This window comes from Corylus avellana, chromosome 4 (genome assembly GCF_965113065.1).
Source record: "Corylus avellana chromosome 4, dhCorAvel1.hap1.2, whole genome shotgun sequence".
In the NCBI taxonomy this organism is placed as follows: Eukaryota; Viridiplantae; Streptophyta; class Magnoliopsida; order Fagales; family Betulaceae; genus Corylus; species Corylus avellana.
Genome location: NC_142493.1, coordinates 8,659,242 through 8,680,118, shown reverse-complemented (window position 1 = coordinate 8,680,118; position 20,877 = coordinate 8,659,242). Strand labels below are relative to the sequence as shown.

The 20,877-nt window shown below is 33.3% G+C and overlaps 1 protein-coding gene across 2 annotated transcripts; it reads left to right on the top strand.

The window, feature by feature from the left end:
* The first annotated feature begins 5,384 nt into the window (after positions 1-5,384).
* LOC132177615 (beta carbonic anhydrase 5, chloroplastic) lies at positions 5,385-8,335 on the top strand. Of its 2 annotated transcripts, none has more exons than XM_059590006.2 (9): positions 5,385-5,675; positions 5,756-5,823; positions 6,185-6,346; positions 6,429-6,477; positions 6,650-6,763; positions 6,871-6,924; positions 7,049-7,131; positions 7,302-7,404; positions 7,878-8,335. In XM_059590006.2, exons 1-9 carry the CDS (start codon positions 5,592-5,594, stop codon positions 8,076-8,078), a joined length of 918 nt encoding a protein of 305 aa, XP_059445989.2. In that variant the 5' UTR covers positions 5,385-5,591; the 3' UTR covers positions 8,079-8,335. The 2 variants fall into 2 exon arrangements, with proteins under 2 accessions (XP_059445989.2, XP_059445988.2); XM_059590005.2 differs by having other exon boundaries at positions 5,386-5,675; positions 7,299-7,404.
* Positions 8,336-20,877: the final 12,542 nt, after the last annotated feature.

Here is a 20,877-nt window from a genome sequence, read left to right as displayed (position 1 = left end):
TTTTATTTTTTTATTTTGTGAAAATATATGAGTTAGGATAGACAAATGTTGAAAAATATGACTGTTAAGGAAAGATAAATTTTCAAATACATAATTGTTAGGGAAGAACAAATTTTCAAATATATGAATGTTGGAAAAAGAATAAAAAAATCCTAAAAAAAAAAAAGAAGAAAAAAGAATAATGAAAGTGAATCTCTAATTTGCTTTGCGGAATGCAAGTGTTTTAAAAATTATATAGCTAAAAAAAAAAAAAAAAAGTGATTTTTTAATTAAAATAGAGCGCAAAGTTAAAAAGTCCCATGAAAAATGCTCTACACACGGCAATGATGAAAGACATTGAGCTTTTAGATCAAAGGTGGTGGGCAGTGGAGCAGAAAAGGTGGAGAAAACAGATGGTGGAAGCTGACAGTCGCGTGATACACGAGAGAGAGAGAGAGAGAGAGGTATTTTGGAGTTTTCATAGTGACGAAATCCCTGCAGAATCTGTGATGCACAAGTGTGTGGTGCATTTTGTCCCCCAACACAAGCAGCTTCCAAGCCGTATAAAAAACATCATGCTTTCATTGTACAAAAGGTATATCACCCTGTCCCTGTTGAAAGCAAACTGTCGTACTAACTCATAAAAGACTATGAAAAAGATAAGCAGCATGAGATTTATCTTCTTACGAAACCTTATCTCATTTGTTATTACTTTTTCTTTTCTTTTTTTCCTTTTCTAAAGATAACAAGGCTTTTTAAATTATCGTCTGATCGAAATTTCATAATTATCATCACAAATTTAATCAACTCACTTTTGAGAATAAAAGAAAGACAATAATCATACTTCTAGCATTACTTTTGTGGAACTGATATTATAGATTGGGATTAGGCTTTGGTACTGTTTTTTACTACATTACGGGTATTGTAGTTTTTTTAAGGGTTCGGATTTAATTTCAAGTGTTTCATGAAAAAGAGAGAGAAAGCGAAATTAAATCTGAACCCTTAAAAAACTACAATATTTGCTTTTTTTCAGCACCTAGGCCAAGTCTGATTGGGATCGTTATCCCTCACCACGGAAAAGGCAAGGAGTTTCTCTATTTCAAATGAAATTGAAAGTATTCATTGCACGGTTAAGATTTAAAGTTAGTGCATCTAATGATATGCATATTTTCACATTAATTGGGCTTGCTCACTAGCACAGCGGCCCATTTAATTGGGCTTAATTTTTAGCCGGAAGTATAAGCCCAAGTCTGCCTAAATGATTTGCTGAAATGCATACGTCAGCATACGTCAGCACAAATTAGATCAGACATGCAAGTTGGCATTCCGGTGAAAATTGAAGAAAACAAATTCATCCCTGATTTGCTCCTAACTACACCTTTAAAATACAAATTTGCATTCCTTTGTGGGTTCTATTATATTATTATATAGTATTGATTAAAGTAATAAGCAAAGAGGGATGAGGATTCTCCCTATATTTTTATAGGTAATTCTATGAGATAAAAAATTACAAAAATTAAATTTATCTAAAGGTGATAAATGTTGATGTGATATAATTTTAAAATAAGGATTAGCATTTTAAGAGCTCTAAAAGATGTATAAGATCTTAATCTAGCACAAAAACATATTGTGAAATTGAATTGGATTGCCAAAAGATTTTGAACCAAGCCAGAACAACAGCATCTTCTATTCTCTCTTTACTTTCTCGAGAAATCATCTTGATCATAAAAGCCAGAACAACAGCAACGGAGTTTTGTTGCAATTGGAATGTTCCTTCTTTTTTTTTTTTTTTTTTTTTTTTGTGAGCAATAAGGAAAAGATTACAACAAATGAAACACAAAAATGGATGGGCAGCCCGATAATAAGCACCAACATAACAAGTAAAACATAAATTAGAAAGGAATATATCAAACTAATGACACAATCCTATATATTCTTGGCACAAATGCCAAGAAAATTGGCCGCCAATGAAGGCAATTTGAGAAGGCGAACAAGAGATGGAACAACAAAGTCACAAAGAGAATAATCACAACGAATGCACACCAGAATGAGAACTACAGCAGCGAAAGGGGATGGAAGTTGGATCGGGAGGCACCATCTTGGTGTCCGCAGAACACCTCAAAAAAATTTGCAACCAGATTTGGAAATCTTCATAAGCAAAAATAAGAAACCAACTATGTGTGGAAGAGACCAAGGAGCCGAAGACCAGTCACGTGTACCAAAAAGAAGTAGGGATGGGTGGTGGCATGTAGCGTGCATGAACGGTAGCAAAGATATTAGCGTGGAGCGGAGGAGGCTGAAGATGGTGTGACATGTGTACATATAAGAGGAGAGGAACGTGGCTTTTAACAAATATGAAGTGGATTTGCTTTTAGAATAGTCCAATCGTACGAAAATACATGTCCATACTTGGTATGTGATTTTACAAACAATTAGGCTGGGTAAACAAAATTTCACCAATTGAATTTTTATACATAGCTTCTCAAAAGTATTATATGATTCCACATCATTGGACGTGTTAAATAAACCACGGACTATATAATAACATATAGTTATATACTACATGTTATATATGTTATACATGTTATTGTTAAGTTTTAGAAGTTGGCTTTCATTCGGTATTTAAAATTTTACATGTGATTTCTTTCATCACCTAAGATTTTGGTGTGAAAATATTAAGTGTTTTATGTTTAGGTGGTTTTAGGTTGATCGTTGCCTGCTCTGTTCAAAGCCTGTCTTGACAGGTTTGTTACAAATGGTCTCTAAGAAGTCTTAACATTCTCCTATTCAAAGCACGTCACAACATAGACATGACACAACGCCTCAAAGAAGTCTCCGCCATCATGATATATACATGATGCAAAGCCTTAGAGAAGTCTCGGCCTTTTCTTGTACAAAGAACTTCATTACGAAAACATGACACATAGCCTCAGAGAAGTCTTGGCCTTCTCTCTTTCAAAACCTATCATGATACGGAGTGCACAACCACAAAAAGTTTATATCTAGTCATGTGCAAATCTCGTCATAACGTGACCTGAAAAAGTTTCGAAATGCCAGAGAGTTAACGATGAAATCCTAGCTGTGTGTCACGGTGCGAAAGACCTCATCATGCCGTGATGAAGCTTTCTAAGCAATCTTGATTTCATTTTGATTGATCTCTTTCCCAATGTGGCAATAAGAAAGAAAAATGATTTTTCTTTTAAAAGATGACACAAAATTTTACAATTGATATTTTATGATGAATGTTCTAATTCATGTGATTTTATGGAAGAAATAGGATTGATAATAGAAAAAGAAAAAAGAAAAAGATTTTCAAAAGGGGAGAATACACTTTATCCACTTAAACTATCCACCCATTTGCATTTTTAACTTCAATGTTTAAAAAGTAACACTTTACCCCCTCTCCCTCCAAACTTTCAAATTGTTGCAATTCAACCATTCTAACTTCTTCTTTTTTCCCAAAATGCCCCCATCTTAAGTTAAATTTTTTTTAAAAAAAAATTAAGGGTTAGTCGGTCTGGGGTGGTCGAAGCCACCCCTAATTTAATTTTAATTTTTTTTAAAAAAATAAAATTAATTTTTAATTTTTTAACTTGGGATGAGAGTATTTTGGAAAAAAAAAAAAAGGTCGAATTGCAACAATTTGGAAGTTTTTTGGGGGGGGGGGGGGTAAAGTGTCATTTTTAAACATTGAGGTTAAAAGTGCAAATGAGTGGATAATTCGGGGGAGTAAAATGTATTTTTCCCTTTTCAAAACTGTTTTAAATGTTTAATTGTATTTGCATATTAAGTATTTGACTCACTTTTTGTTTGTTCACCCGAAAAACAGTGTTAAGGATGCTAGCGAAGTGCCATAATATATAGAAATAGGGATTGACCCTATCTCGAGTTTGATCATACTTCAATTTTCCCTTCTAACCCGATCAAATAGAAGTTGGTCGAAAGTCGGGTATGCCTAGATTTTAACAACCTAAATAGAAAGATATGTTGGATAGTTTGTTTAGCAAATGTTTTATCACCTTTTGTTTTTTGTATAATACATATTATATTTATATAGATATAATTAATATTCGTAGGTGTATGTAACTAAGTTGAAGATGATGGAAGGATGATACTTCTTAAATTTAGAACTTTTAGCAATAGCAAATTTAGAACCTTTTGTAATTTCAAGATAAATCATAACCAATTTCCTATTTCAAGGATAAAGTGTAGTTTAACCAATTCTAAGATTCACTTGACAAATTAATCTTTTGTAACTTGGTTTGATCTAAATAAATAAATGAATATGTAGTTAAGTAAACGGATTCGATTAGACAAAAAAAAAGTAAACAGATTCAGATCTTCCTATCTAAATTGATAGCAATTTAGGTAACAAATATGAAAGAGTTCGTATGAGATTGACATGTCCAAACAGGTAGGTGAACAACTCAAAATTTGTTTGGGCAAGTGAGTCTCATATAGGGGTGAAAATGAGAATGCGACTACGTTGATTAGCAATTAATATCCATATCCACAAAATGCGAATAATGATTTTTGGTATTTGCACTTGCATCGGCGCGGTTATTGCAGTTATTATCCGTTATCTGCATACGAGATAATGAGTATTTTATACCTTGAAGTTGTAAGTCTTGCTTCTAGTAAATACAAAAAAAAAAATTATCTATAGTTGAATACTCTTATTCATATTACACCCGCTAATCATTTTGCTATGAAATTATACTTTATTTAGTTTCATGTATAATCTTTTTATAGTTATATCTCATACATTACTTAGTTTCCTGTATCATTTATCTATGGTTAGTGATGGGAAAAAAATATTTGAAAAGATAATAATAATAAAGGAAGAACATATAAGACAATTAAATCAAAACAAATCAAGAGAGTTTTTCCAACAGTAAAATCTAACAACATTATAAATTCAACAAATATAAAAAATATAAATTACAAACCCGGTAAACATAATAATAATAAAAAAAAGTCGGGGTTATGAGGCGTGAGGTATGACTTTGAGATAATAGTCATAAACTTATCAAATCGAAAAGCAACCTTGTTATATATATATATATATATATATATATATAAAGAAAATATGGCTATAATTATTATCTACATCCGCATATGCGAGTAGTAGATGCGAGCGATTATTATTATCCGTTCGCATTTTTATCTCTAGTTTCATATCTGCTCTCGTATATTTATTGTTTAAATTACTAACAATAGAAACAGCAAAATTGCAGAAATTTCAAAGAAAACAATAAAGAAATAATTAAATAGGATAAAGGGCCAGCTCAAAAGAGAAATCTAGATAGATAGAAAGCACCAAATTAGAACTCAGTGGAAGAGGCACGTGCTGTAGTGTTTCACATCACATCTTAAAGTGGAAAGTCCAACATTTCTCATGGCAGCGCTTAGTTGGCCGTTAATGGGATCGAACAGCCAACAAACACTAGGCCCATTTTTTTTTTTAAAACTTCGGTTTCTCCGTCTTTCTTGGAGACTAAACAAATGTTGCTCGATTCATCCAACCAACTCACCCACCTTTTCCTGCCGATGCATCTTCCAAATCCACTCACTTTTCCGTTTATTCAACACTCTCAGAATCCCCTTCTCCAATGGCAACTCCTTCGCCGACCACCTTTTCACAGCCTTTCAATTTCTCCAAGGATGTCCGCAGAACAACCTTAAAGACATCAACAGTAAGTTCTTCAATGCTCTCTGCCGTTGAGGATTCTGATTTTGATTTGGTTTTGTTAATTTCTTGTCGTTTTGGCAACAGATCTTTGGTCCTAAGCTGAAATCAGGAGAAATTGAGCACACCCATTTGAGATTATTGACTTTTTTCAAGTAAGTTTCTGTTTAATTACCGTTGTTACAAATTTGTTTTTTTACCCTGCCGTTATGTAGTTATTCTAATAGTATTTTTGAAATTTGAATATCATGAGCTGCAGTTTTCTTCCAAATTTGGAGTAGAAATTGATTTCATATGATTCTGATAAAGATTTACCAAGAACTGAGAAAATTTCAATATGATGTAATCGTTTCATGTATTATTTATTTATTTTTTTTTACCCTTTTCAGGAAATTTGTTATTTACCCTCGTTCATGAAAATTAGAATCTGGGTCTGAAAACTCATTGAACTTGAACATACAAACATCTTTCTTTTTTTTATATGCTGCTTCAAATGTATTGCTTTGATGCTTGCAGGACTGGTCCACGTTTAGAGTTGAAGGCTTCCAAGGAGCCTCCAGGACTGACTCAGCAACTTGACAATAGCAGGCTGGAGAGCTTGGCTGAAACTGAAAATGTGTGCGACTTTTTCGAAGATCTGAAACATCGATTTCTTAGATTCAAAAAGCGTAAATTCAAGTAAGCAGCAAACAACTCTGGCCTAAAGTTGTTGAGCTCTAAAGCAATTAGTTTCTTCTGAAGTGAATTGTTATTTGTACAGAGAAAACTTGGAACATTTTCAAAATCTTGCCCAGGGTCAAGCACCAAAGGTAATCATTTTTCCTGGTTAAGTCATAATTATTTATTGCGCGTGTTATATAAACATTGAGAACATCATGGGTAGACAAGCTTTGGCCTTTTCCCTCATCTTTTCTTTCTTTTCTATTTTTCTGCAAGTGTCAGGAATAGATAGCCTGTTAAAACTAACAAGTTTTGGAACAGTTCATGATTATTGCTTGTGCAGACTCTAGGGTTTGCCCCTCAAACATCTTGGGGTTTCAACCAGGAGAAGCATTCGTGGTTCGAAATATAGCAAATCTAGTACCCACATTTGAGGTGTATTGCATTACATTTGGTTTATTTTGAATTTCTACTTCCCAAACAGACAAGCACTGAGGCTACAAAGTGTTTTCCCCCTTCATTTTTTCTTCCTGTGTGTTCAGAGTGGACCCTCAGAAACAAATGCTGCATTAGAATTTGCTGTAAATGCTCTTAAAGTAAGTATTTCATACCTTGAATTGTGGACCCCAGGGGCGCGGGGGGGTGGTGGTGTTTGTCATGGTATTAGATAGAATTAACTTTTGAACATAGATTTAAGCATCAAACTTTATTATTTTGCAGGTTGAGAACATACTAGTCATTGGCCACAGCCGCTGTGGAGGCATTCGTGCCCTCATGAGTATGCAAGATGAAGAAGATTCAAGGTTAAATGAAGACAACCACCCCCACTCATTTTACCAGTATTTTACATGTATCATTTAAGTACCTTTTCTAAGAGAACATACTAGTCTTTTGTATGTGTTATTTCTTTTGGGTAAATAACATTGCTCTCATGTTTTGTTTTTTAACTTTGCTAAACTTTTCTATACAGTAGCTTTATTAGAAGTTGGGTTGTTGTTGGAAACAATGCAAGGCTAATCACAAAGTCTGCAGCTTCCAACCTAAGCTTTGACCAGCAGTGCAGACACTGTGAGAAGGTAATCTTTCATCCTTAATTTGAAATATCAAATCCCATTGTTTGACTGTTTGATTCAACATTAATATTCACATCTTTATTTTGGTAATAATGTAATGTATTCTCGAATATGGGATTCGGAAAAAGAATAATTTTTACAAGGACTTGACATAAAGCAGGTCCTTTGTGCCATCCAACAGGAAATAGACACCTAAGCATGGAACACCATAAGTGATTAAGATAAAAACACTAGATGTTACACTATTCACTTTAATGTTGTCATGTTTTTAAAAAAATTTAAATAATGTGGCATAGTGTACACCATTAGAAGCACCAATTTTAAATCTTGACCATCAAATGAATCCCGTGGGGTGGGGGGGATTATTACATCGTGAGTGGTGCTCTGAATATATAAAGACGACACTTCTGATTTATAAAAGGTTCTTGCATGTTGAGTATCTAAGCCTCTTACATGTTTCTGTAATTCTACGACAGGAATCAGTCTACCATTCCTTGTCAAATCTGCTCACTTATCCATGGATAGAAGAAAAAGTGGCTAGAGGAGAACTCTTTGTGCATGGTGGGTACTATGATTTCGTTGAGTGTACATTTGAGAAGTGGACAATGGATTATGAGGGAGGCAATTTACAGAAGAATAGCAGATTTGCAGTCAAAAACCAATTTTACTGGTGCTGAATTTTGCTACCACCTTCTCTGTATGGTTTATAATGTTATGTTCTTTTATTTTTTGGCCTTTTCACAATTTATTTTGATTACGAAAGCTGAAGCATAGGCTTGATTTATAGACATTGAAAATAATTGAAAAATACTGTTAATCTGTCGAATTTTAGGGAATATCTACCCTGTTGTATATGTGTCTCAATGAAATATGTTCTTTTCACTGTATAATATACCTATATTCCTGATGTAATTCTAGTGACATTCCTTGGATTTGCAAGTTTTTTACCTCTTTGTTTTATAAATTAGTTCATTCGACTTGTAGTTAAAATCATTAAAGGAAATTAGTCTCATGAAAGTAATTGGATACGGCAGGGTATTTGATTTGAGAGAAAGATATGGATGAGTGTGTGTATGAGGTCACCTGCATTTTGTGATTAATATCTGTCAATGATTTTATTAGAAGTTGGACAGCTATTACTAATAGAACCTATTACAAAAATCTACCCCAAGTTTTCTTTTTCTTGTTTTCTTAAGCAATACAAAGAAAAGGAGAGGTCACAAGGATAGGATCGATGGGGGGAGTAATTGGAAATGTTTCCAAACAAATGACAGGAAACAATCCATTTAACTACTTGGTGTGCACAGAAGTTGGCACATCTGAAAATCTTTGATGCACTCCGATTCTGGGGGGAGTAATTGGAAATGTTTCCAAACAAATGATAGAAAACAACCCATTTAACTACTTGGTGTGCACAGAAGTTGGCACATCTGAAAATCTTTGATGCACTCCGATTCTAGATGAGATGGTGCTGTTGAGCTGATGAATCTCAAAGATGATAGAGCAGAAGACCAATAAGTAATGAGCTGTGCCTAAGGGCCTTGTTGATGGCAAAAATGGTTAAGCATTGAATACCCTTCGAGCTGCAGAGAAGGACAGCCGCATGTGCTTCCCTAATATTAGTTTCCATTGGGGAATGCTATTTAGAGTTTGTTTGGGTGTTTGTTTGAGGGTCTAAAAGTGCGTTTAACACACAAAAAGTTCGTTTGAAGAAAAAAAGTAATGTTTGATAAACAAAATTAAAGGTGCTTTTAAGGGTTCAACAATGGCCAAAACGTACTTTTGACAAAATCTTCATGAAATTTTTGCCAAAAAACATTTTTTTAACTTAAAAGCTTTATTTCTCAAACGCAATCTCAAACAGGCTCTTAATAGTGGTTCATATTACAATGGGCTAGGACCCAAAAACGTTGGAGTTTATGGGCTATTTGGAACTCCCCCAAATGATTCTTGCAAAAGGGTCGTCCAGTATGAGATGCTAAACAGTCTCTGAAGGCCCATTGCAAATTGGGCTGGAGGTATTTTCACAACAAATGTTTCAATCTTTGCTGAATCTTTCTAAAATTATTATGTATTATTTTCTGCTGGGTGATATAATTATATAAAGGATATGCTAAGGGCTTAGATCTACTCGTATGAATATATTTATATAGCAGAATGTGAAGTATGTATATATTATTACAACTAAATTAAAGTACTATATATGTAGTAAAGACAAGAATAAGGAAATGTTTTGAGAATTTTATGTATTTACAAACTGCTTTACAATGTTTATTATAAGTATTTACCTTGATCGTTTAGATTCGGGTTGTCACGATTAATGTTAATATACAATTATAATATAATATGAACATGCACAGTTTCCGTTTCCGAGTGATGACGTGACACGATCTCTGTGAAGCGTTGCTGTGTTCGAGGAGGAGTCGGGCTACAAGAAAGCAAACAAAAGGATCAAAGCTACCCGCGGGTGCTCCAGCAGGAAAGCTCCGATGCCTAAGTTAGTATTTGGGTGAAGAGAATATGAGAAACAAAGAGCTAGAGCAAGAGTTGTGATTACCTCGAAGTTGAGTTGTGACTTGCATTTTATAGGCATGGAGTAGTTTGTTCCCCGTACACTTCGATATGGGTTGTTAGCCGTTCCGTGATCTTAGGAGTCTAAAATCGTGGGATAAGAGGGTTTGCATTGTTGGCGCTAGATAGGGATGCCCAAGTCTTCCTCGGGTACACGTCTCTGTGTTTAAAGGCTAACAGCTGATCCATATTTGTTGAGAGCAGATAGCTGTTTAAATATGATAGATAAGATTATCCAGTTTGTATAGGGATAACATATATCTCTTAGGTGAGATGACTGATCTATCCTTTGCATAAGACCATTATGCCCTATGAACCGACTAGCTGTTGGGCTAGGCTGACCGAGCCCTCATGTGGGCTTAGTCTCCGCGAGTTTATTTATTAGATTTGGGCCCTAAGGTATGTTAGGCCTTACATGGCCGATCCATGACCCAACATAATATAACTAGTTACTTACTAATTAGGGGAAAATACACTTTACCCCATGAGCTATCCACTCATTTGCACTTTTAACCCCAATGTTTAAAAAATAATACTTTACCCCCCCTCCCCAAACTTCCAAATTGTTAAAATTTAACCATTTTGACTTCTTTTTTTTTTTTTTCCCCCAAAATGCCCCCATCCCAAGTTAAAAAAGAAAAAAACTTAAAAATTAAGGGGTGGCCGGTCTGGGGGCCACCCCAAAGCCCAACTGGGGTGGCCTTAATTTTTAATTTTTTTGAAATTTGAAATTTTAATTTGATTTTTTTTTTTTTTTAAAAAAAAAACTTGGAATTGGGGCATTTTTGGAAAAAAAAGAAGAAGAAGTCAGAATGATCGAATTGCAACAATTTGGAAGTTTTTTTTTTTGGGGGGGGGGGAGGGGGGATAAAGTATCACTTTTTAAACATGGGGTTAAAAGTGCAAACAGGTGGATAGTTCAGGGGGATAAAATGTATTTTCCCCTTAGGAAAAACTTTACTTACCATTATTGATTTTTCACCACTTTTGCAATCATACCCTTAAACTGTAAAACATGTCAATTTATGGTTGCCATCTTTTAGAAGTTTGCACTGTCAAGCCCCCTGTCCAAATTCAGTGTTAAATCTTAAGAGAGGAAGTGAAATCCCTAAAATACTCGTCCAAATTCAAGATTTTTTTTGTAATTTTATAAACATCTTAAGAGTATTTTGAGGATTTAACTCATCAATTGTTTGATTTAACGTTGAGTTTTGGCGGGAGGATTGACATTGTAAACTTTAAAAAAATAGTAACACTAAATCAATGGTAGGAGCAAGAAGGGGTGCCCACTCCCAAAAAAAAAATAAAATACAGTAGATTATTATTTTTTTATTTTTTATTTTTAAAAATTTATGCCTAACACCACCACCTCCTCCTCCTCCTCCTCCTTTTCTTCTTCTTCTTCTTGATTTTCTTGTCCTGTCTTCCACTTTTTTCTTGGCTCGACTCTTCTCATCTGTTGAAATTCTAAATCTATTGAAATTTTGAATATGTTGAAATTCTGAGTCTATTTCTTAATTTCCTCTTTTTTTTTCTATCTTCCTTTTTTCTTGGCTCGGCTCTTATGCTCTTCTCCTCCTTTGAAATTTCTTTTCTTCTCGGCAATTTTCAAGAGGGAAGTACTGTTGTAATATTTGTTACAAACATTCATTTTTCAGTCATTTGAAAATGTTTTATCATTTGATAATATCTTCACGAGTTTTTATGAGAAATAAAAATCATCTTTAACCATTTTGGTTTATAATCGTTTGTATTTATTACTTGGTTATGTGATATAACTTTTATGACCGTTCGTATTTATTACTTGGTTATGAGTTATTATATAAAAATTAGTTTTAATTGATTTTTACCGTTTTGACCGTTAGTCTTTAACAAGTTTTATTGTAGTTTGACCATTTGATTATTAACAAATGTTTTATCGTTTTTTGGTGTTATGACCATTTGGTCATTAATTATATAATGAAAGAAAGCATCCCCAATCCTATGGGAGAATAAGTTTGCAACAAGAAAAAAAGAAAAGCAAACTCATTTTCTTTATAAAAGAGTTTTGTCCTATTTTAAAAGACCAATTGTATAGAATTCTATTCTATTTAATTTCTATTTTTTCTTTGCGGTTTTTTATCAAGAAGATCAAAGGGTTGTTCTACTAGTCTTTGTTATTCGAAGTGTGTCCTTAACGAAGGTAGACGCTATAGTCTAATCCTGGTAGGTTGCGTGTCAAATGATCCGATCGTACCGAGTTATACACGCTGGGAGGCACGAATCAACCTTTAAGGACAACGCTCTTGTGTGATTCTATAGCATTGTGAGATCTTTCCATACTTTACTTTTCATCTCTTGTATTTTATTTATTTTATTGTTAATTTTCATATTGTAATTATTTTATATCAATAAATATTTGTGCACCATCCAAAATTATTTCCAACAATCTTAAAGGTTGATTTGTGATGGTTGCACAAATATTTTGGTTATGACTATAACAATAGTATTTAAACTTGTGAAAAGTCAAATACTATAAAAGTTTGTGGTATACAATTCGCATACGAGAACGATGAAATCAATTCTTGGGTGGAACGATTTTGTTGTGAAAAAAATCTGATAATTGATTTGTTTATCAGAAAAAGAGTTTAATCTCATGTGTAGGTATTGAAAGTGAAAATATTTTAATTGAAAGAATTTTCGATTATTTGAACTCAAATTTATGTTAATTTAATTTGTTTGTCAAATAATCTTTTATTGTTGGGTTACTATTCTTACAATAAAAAGAGTTAAGCCTTTTTATGGATTTTTTAGCACTTTTTTGATATGTTTTGCTAAGCTTGGCTGGAAAACATCCATGTAAATTAATAATAATAACTGTGAGTGATTACTCATTTTGTGATGGAGAAAATACATAGGTATTGCTAATTGTGTGCAGAGAATACCACTTTGTTAAAGATTTTTGCAGGTAAGCACATAGTAACAGGAAGAGATGTGGTGCGCGTATTGAGTCGATTGGTTCTCACGACACCTAGTTGGTATGTGGTGACGACAATCTATTTTGGAAAATCTTGGAGTAAAGCTGTTGGCTCCGCTGTGAGTTTTAAACTCTGATTCATAGGTCTTATTTTTTAAGACATAATATACATTTCATTTATTAAAATAAAAAAAAAAATTCAAGTTATGACGGTGCTCCTTGATTGAATTAAAGCTAGTGCAAAATTTTATAATTACATGAATTTTGTATATGATAAGCGGTGGATTCTATTGATTCATCTATTTCAGAAAAGAAATAGTATCTGGCATTTATGTTAGCTATGATATGCTAGATTAGCATAAGCACTTTAAGTTATTTGGTAATTCCTCATATATATCATTCAACTTTCAAATTTCTCTGACATGATGGTTCAGAATAAAATATATGTAATTATTGAGGTTCATTTGATACATGATAAATTTATCATATCACAAGAATGATATCATTGGCGTATTTATTAAAATGAGCCAATAATAGTTGATTATTATTTGGTTGAGCTTGATACTTTACATATTTATTGTGGCTTTAGTTAAAAAGATTTTATTTTTAAAATCTTGATAAAACTTGAAATATGCAATTCTTATATATATAATATATAAGGATCATGTTGAAAAATCACAAGTGATGATTAATATTTTTTTAAACAGCTTTAGAACTGTCAATTGACAGAAAAGAAAGAAGAGAAAAATGACATATCATACTTGGAGAAAGATGAGCTCATAGAAGTCATTTCTTAAAGCATTTGTGTGCTATTATTAAAAAAATTTATTTTCTTGTGACTTTTTGGTTTATTCCATTAATATTTACCATGATAGATTTATACATGTAAATCTTGGCTACATCAAGAGAATGAAGAGAAATTAGAATACTGGAATAAATTATGAATGCTATGATTGTCAATTTTTAGGCCATCTACCAAAGTGTGGGGAGAAGCCATTATTTTTTTTTGTCACATTCATAAGCATTGTTTGGAATACCTCGAAGTGTGGGAGCATTTGGCAAACGTTATATTACCCGAGCCTAAAAGGAGGAAACTTGGTTTTAAAACTTATGATTGCAGTTTATTGGTTTTGCATGTAATAGTTCATGTTATAGATTCCTTATTATCAAGAGTGATGTTTTAGATTACAATACTATTATTAAATCTAAAAATGTTATTTTCCTTGAGCATGTGTTTCCTTTGAAAAATAAGGAAAAATTATTTCATGAATTTTCTGTTGCTTCTAAAAAATTGTTGATGGTGTGTAAGAATTGAAAAGAAGCAAGCGAGCTAGAACGGCAGGAATCTCGGTAATGATTTTATTGCTTATATTATTGATGATGGTCTAATATGTTATGGTGAAGCAATTAAATCTATTTGATGCATTTTTTGGTTAGAAGCTATAAATAATGATTTGGAATAAATTATATCTAACCATTATTGGGAACTTGTTAAGTTACGTCGTAAGACCAGACCAATTGGCTATAAATAGGTGTTTAAGAAGAAGCTTAAACTGGATGATACTTGGTAGCTAAAAGCTACAAGTGAATGCATATGTTGATTATTTGATACTTATTTTCTGATTACAAAAATTGCATCTATTGGAATGTTATTTGCTATTGCTTATATTTATAAACTTGTTGTACATCAAATGAATGTCAAAGTTATTTTTCTAAATGATGAAGAGATTTATATGGAGCAGCCTGAGGGACTAGTAATCCCCGGTCAAGAACATAAAGTGTACAAACTAGTGAAATCCTTGTATGGATTAAAGCAAGCTCCTAAACAATGGCGTTTGACAAGGCGATATTGTCTAATTTATATTTGATTAATGGTGCAAGTAAATGGATAGGAAGTTTTACAATGTATGTGTCATCATATATATATATAATGGGTTTGGCTTTATCAAAGATTCTTTGGAGTCTTTGATCTGGATCAAAATTTTCTTCAATCATTTTAATGTTGAAATCAGAAGGGTATTGAAAATATTCGGAATCATCTGAATCAGATGTCTCATTGATTTTTTGGACAACACAGGCTTGTCCAGAGCCAGAAGCTTGACTAGTTTTCAAATCTTTCAACATTTTGTCAATTCTATCAACATTTTTTTGGTTAGTGGTTTTCAATCCAAGATTTTTTCTTTCTTCAGGAAGAGAAATGATTGGTTTTTCTGTTTTAGAACCAAAAGAAGTGGGAGAATGAATTTTGTCTTCGGTTTTATCTTCTTTAACAAAAGACTTTTTAACAACATTTAAAACATTATTGTTGGGGTAATGGTTTTGAAGAAAATCAAAGAACATAATACGTTTTTGTGTTTCAATCATTTTTTCAGTCCAACGAATTTTGATAATGGCTCTTTCTTTTTTTGAAAAATTAGAGCGATAAAAATGTCGTAGTGCTTGGTTTTCTTTTAAAAAAAATCTTTTTGTAAGGCAGGGGAATTACCAAATGAATATTAAATATTAAATCAAAGGAGGGGAATTACCAAATGAATATTAAATATTAAATATAATGAAATAAAGCAGTAAAACCTTCCATGCAGGAGGTAGAACCATCCATGTAGGAGGTATATGTAATTAAAATAAACATGATGCAAGATTTTCCAGAGAAGAGATATCAAAAGATTTGATTAATGATTAACAAGAGAACTTATAGATTGAAATGTAAATTGGAGTTGGTGAAGTTACAAGTTGAAAACGGAAAGGATTACAAGTTGAAAGCAGTAGGATGGTTGCAGATGGATTTCGGGTGTTTAGGCTGAAAGCTTCTGTCTTACAATGGAGGGGACTTGTCCTTTTATAGATAGAGTCCAGCAGGTAAATAAAATTACATCAGAAAAATAAAACAGTAAAAGTAAATACTGTAGTGTCGGCAGGCACTGTAGTGTAACTGTAGTGTCGGTCAGGCACTGTAGCAATTATTGTAATGAACGGTAATTGTGCCACGGAGGGCAAATGAGCTGTCAATGGTGCCGCGGAGGGCGAGTGAGCTGTCAATGGTGCCACGGAGGGCGAGTGATCTGTCAATGGTGCCACGGAGGGCAAGTGATCTGTCAATGATGCCACGGAGGGCAAATGATCTGTCAGAGGGCAAATGATTTGTCAATGGTGCCACGAAGGGCAAATGAGCTATAAATCTTCAAGTCCAGGGTAATAATTTTCACTGTCCCCGGGAAAACCAGAATTCCAGAACCAATCTCGTATGGGATTGAAAGTTGCTTCAGAGGATGCATCGGATTTTTTATCTTCATCAGAACTGGAGTTGTCATCGAGAGAATTGAGCAATGCTTTTAAAATTTCCTTCTTCTCTTTTTTCTTCGAAGATGATTTTTTCTTAGAAGAACTGGAAGAGGTAGCAGGGGCAGTGGTTGCTTTGGGAGGAGAAAGGAAGGTGCTGGGGGTTACTAATTGGGCAGGTTTGCCAATGGTTAATGGTTTAGAAGCAAGAGGAGCTTGGATTTTTGGTAATTGGGCTAGTGCTTTTACATTGTCAATCAAATGATCAGTTCGTGGGTAATTATCCCACCATTTAATATACCAATGGCGTTCCAGTTTGTCATCAAGAATAACGTATTGCTACTTGATGATCCAGGGAACCTTGAACTTTTTGGCAAAATGGAGAATGTGGGGAAACTTGGCCCCATATTCATCAGTATGGTAAATATTTTTGAATGATTTAAAGGCTTCAACAATTTTTAATGGGAGAATATTAGGGATAAGACCGAATTTTTTCCACCAATTGAAGAACCAGAGAGGGAGAATGCCTTCAAATTCTTTATCAAAACTCAAGAATCAGGAGTGGTCAAATTTGGAATTTTGGAAAAGGAAGAACTTAAACCAAGCATTGATGTAATCATAGTAGCAGAAAGGAATTGGGAAATCATCTAATTTCCTGAGATGCGAGGGATGTTCCCCCCAATCTTTTTCAAGAATAATTGTATCAAAATAAACACTGTGGTAAATGAGTTTTTGGGGATCAGTTTTACTGTAAATGGGTTTAAAATGGACAGACTTTGTCTGAAGTAGAATATTAGTATAGTAGGAAAGAGTTTTCTGAGGGTGCTCAGGGATCCAATGGAATTGTGCGGGAAAATAGGAAGTAGCAATTTGAGCGGGGAATTTAATGTGGGATCTGTTTAATTCAATGTGAAACAAATATTCAGAATGAGGAAGAACAACATAAGCTGAGGATTTGTCGTATTTAATGAAAGGAGCAGCAGTCTTTTGTGAAGCAACAACAAAAGGGTCATAATCAGAAATAAGGGCACTGGAGTAAGTGGCCGGAGAACCGGGATTGAAAGCGGAGAAACAATTAGTTAGTGCAATGGATGAGTTGGTAGTTGGAGGGGCAATGGGTGTCTCTGGCCTCAAGGCCAAAGGCTTGGATTCAATCTTCTCCTTGCCCTTTTTGCTGGCCATACCGGCACTGCAAAAATTCACGAGTGAGAAAATCTGGGATTGAATTATTGGAACCTTTAATGTATTCAATATCAAAATAAAAAACACTTAAAATGGCTTGCTACCAGGCAAAAATTTGTTTTGATGCAATATTTTCAACATCTTTTTGCAAAATGTACTTGGCAAATTTACAATCAATGCGTAGCAAAAACTTTTGATTTAGTAAATCAGATTGAAATTTAGTGATGCATAAAACAACTGAAAGAATTTCTTTTTTAATAGTACTATAATTTATTGAGCTTTATTCCAGGATCCAGAATGGAATCGAACAATTTGTTCGGGGGACCCTGGTGAAACAATTTGTTTCAAAATACCTCCGAAACCAATTTCAGAAGCATCTGTTTCAACAGTTTTGAAAGCATTGTTTGAAAGAATTCCCAAACAAGGTAAAGCCTTGACATGGGCTTTAATTTCTCTAACAAGAGAAGTATGATTGTTAGTCCAAGGGGGAGGATTGCTTAACAAACGGTCGAATAAAGGTTTACAATGTTTTCTCAGATCTTTGTAGAAGTCTGCAATATAATTTAAAGAACCTAAGAATCTTTGGAGCTGGTTTTTATCAATGATAATATTAGGGAATTTATCGGCAAATTGAATGGCTCTATCAATGGGTCTTATACGACCTTCAGAAATATCAAAACCAAGGAATCTAATTTTAGTTTGGAAGAGCTTAATCTTTTTGGCAGAAACAACAAGTCCATTGTGTTTGACTGTTTCTAGAAACGAGTTCAAATGTTTCCAGTGTTCATCAATAGATTTAGAATAAATCAAAACATCATCAATGTAAACGATAGTAAAGTGGCTAAAGGGATTGAAAATATCATTCATGATATTTTGGAATTCATTAGGAGCATTCTTTAGACCAAAAGGCATAACGTTCCACTCATAATGTCCAAATGGGGTAGTAAAAGCAGTCTTATATCTATCTTTGTCATTAGTTTGGATTTGCCAAAATCCTGACTTCATATCGAACTTAGAGAAAACTATAGCCTCACTGATACGACTAACTAAATCTTTCCTATTTGGAATGGGATACCTGATCCATTCTAGCACATCATTGAGTGGCTCGTAATTGATTACAAGCCTAGGGGTTCTCCTTTCAACTTTAGCATTTTTCATAACATAAAAGGCAGCACAAGACTAAGGAGATTTACTCTTACGAATAATTCCTTTAGCAAGTAGGTTAGCAATTTCTTTCTAGCAAAAATCTAAAGTTTTAGCATTCATTTGGATGGGTCTAGCTTTAGTGGAGATTTTGTTTTCAGAAAAATTTTTAATATAAGGTAAAGAAACAATGTGTTTCTTCCTATGACAAAAAGCAGTAGGAAGATCAGAACAGACAAGATCAATGATGCGGGTATTGAAAGAGGCAATCTTGGATTGCAATAGTTTATCCGAAAGTTGTTCAGCATTTTTTTTTTTTATTTAACCTCTTGTTTCAAGAAGTTTAAATGTTTAGTTTTGGCAGTGATAATGTTAAAATGACTAATATCAATCTCAAATTTATTAGCAAAATAAAATTTTACTTCAACCCATTTTAACAGTTGAGACACCAATTTCATCAACATAAAAAGGATAAAGCATGCAAATGAAAGGAAGGCCAAGAATAACCTTTTCAGTCATATTTTTAACAAGAACAGCAGGAGTATCAAAACAGACATCACCCTGGCAGACATGTATACTATTCAATTCATATTTGATTTGCAAACGGCTTCCGCTGGCAGAGTTTAGTCTTTCAGTGGGTTTTTCAAAATATTTGCTGGGTACTATTCCTTCTTGAATACAATTCAAATCAACACCAGAATCAATCAAAACAATGGTATCAAATGCATAATCAGGAGCAATGACAATATGAACTTTACAATACCATTTAGGTGGAACAATTTTGTTACTAAGACTGATAATCTTGGCTTTATTGTCGACTTCATTGGAAATTACTTTATTGCTGGATTCCGCTTCATCAGAATGTTCAGATTGCTTATCATTTTCATTATCAGAATTGTGATCTTGAACACAATTTTGGATTTTTAGTATTAATAGCTGTTGTTTTAAATCATTATTATCAGTTTTAAAAGCAAAGAGGTCAGTTTTCAAATCTGCAATTTCTTTTTTGATATTACTAATCTCATGCTGCAAATCTGAGATAGTAATTTCTTTGGATTTTTGTTTAGAAAATCGTTCCAAAGTTTCATCAAGAGATATTTTTGTATTTTTTGGTTTATTAGTATTTTTAACCATTGTATCTTTGAGTTTTTTAAGATAGTCTTCTTTTAATTCAGGATTTTCAATTTTTGAGATCAGAGTGATGAGCAAATTTTCTTGTTCTTCAGTTTTTGTGAGAACATTGCAAGTTTTGACACCTTTGCAGCAAGAATCATTGCAGCCAATTTTGAAATCATTATAAAAAAATTCACTGGCAGAATGGTAATCAAAGTCACTTGAAGTAGTTAAAAATTCATAATCAGATAAATCAGAAGAACTTATTGATTGAAGGATTCTAAAAAGATTTTCTTTTTCATTGTCATCAATTTTTAAAGCATTGATTTCTTTTTTCAATTTTTTGGGTGGTTCAGGGCACTCATCAGCAAAATGTCTTGATTTTCCACAATTAAAACATTTTCCTTTGGAAAAATATTTATCAAACTTTGAGTTATTTTTTCGAGATTTATTGGCTGCTGGAATTTTTCTAATGGGTTTATTATATTTTCTTTTCTTGTAACTATTGTAATATGGAGCGGTTCTTTTCTTGAAAACTTTATCAGGTTTCTTCTTATTTCTCCGGGAAGGAGCCATAGGAGGTAACCCAAATTGTTTGCAGAAATTACCCATTTCATATTTAGCCTTCTTTTTGTTTTTCAACTGTTGTCTTATCATTTTTTGATCAATACACATTTATATGCCAAGTTTTTTAACCGTAGAAAACAAATCACCATAAGTTAATTTTTCATATCCAATTAATCCAGTATTAGAATTAATGAGTTTGTCTTTAACTTTGTGAGCAAATAATGAAGGTAATCCATCAATAAATTTTTCTTTCCAATAAGGTTTTTGACTACCAGGTCTAACCATAACACGAGAAAGAAAAACATCTTGATACCATCTATAATCCGACATAGTACGGCAACGAAGATTATTCAAGAAATCAGAAATGCGAGAAGTGATGTTAGACGGTGTTCCAATCAAATGCTTAATGATTGTGTAAATCAAGGTGTTAACACTATCAGGTTCACCAGTGCCACGTTGCTCATCAAATATTGGTAAGCCATCTTCATCTTTTTTGATAGCTTTTCTAATTGTTTCTCGGGATTCTTCAGTGAGGTGTTTATCCCACTAATTCCGAAGAGTTCTAGAGAAGCCAGTAGAAAGCAAATCAACAATTTATGATTGGCTTAAATTGTGATTAGTAACATAAGCATTAGCAACCATAGACATGTGATTCATTTTATTCAATA

What these genes read in the sequence shown, in the direction of transcription:
- LOC132177615 (XM_059590005.2), top strand. Translation starts at nt 5,592, where the DNA reads ATGGCAACTCCTTCGCCGACCACCTTTTCACAGCCTTTCAATTTCTCC. An exon ending in CAACCTTAAAGACATCAACA is followed by an intron (nt 5,676 to 5,755) that starts GTAAGTTCTTCA and finishes TTTTGGCAACAG; the next exon opens with ATCTTTGGTCCTAAGCTGAA. An exon ending in AGTGCAGACACTGTGAGAAG is followed by an intron (nt 7,405 to 7,877) that starts GTAATCTTTCAT and finishes ATTCTACGACAG; the next exon opens with GAATCAGTCTACCATTCCTT.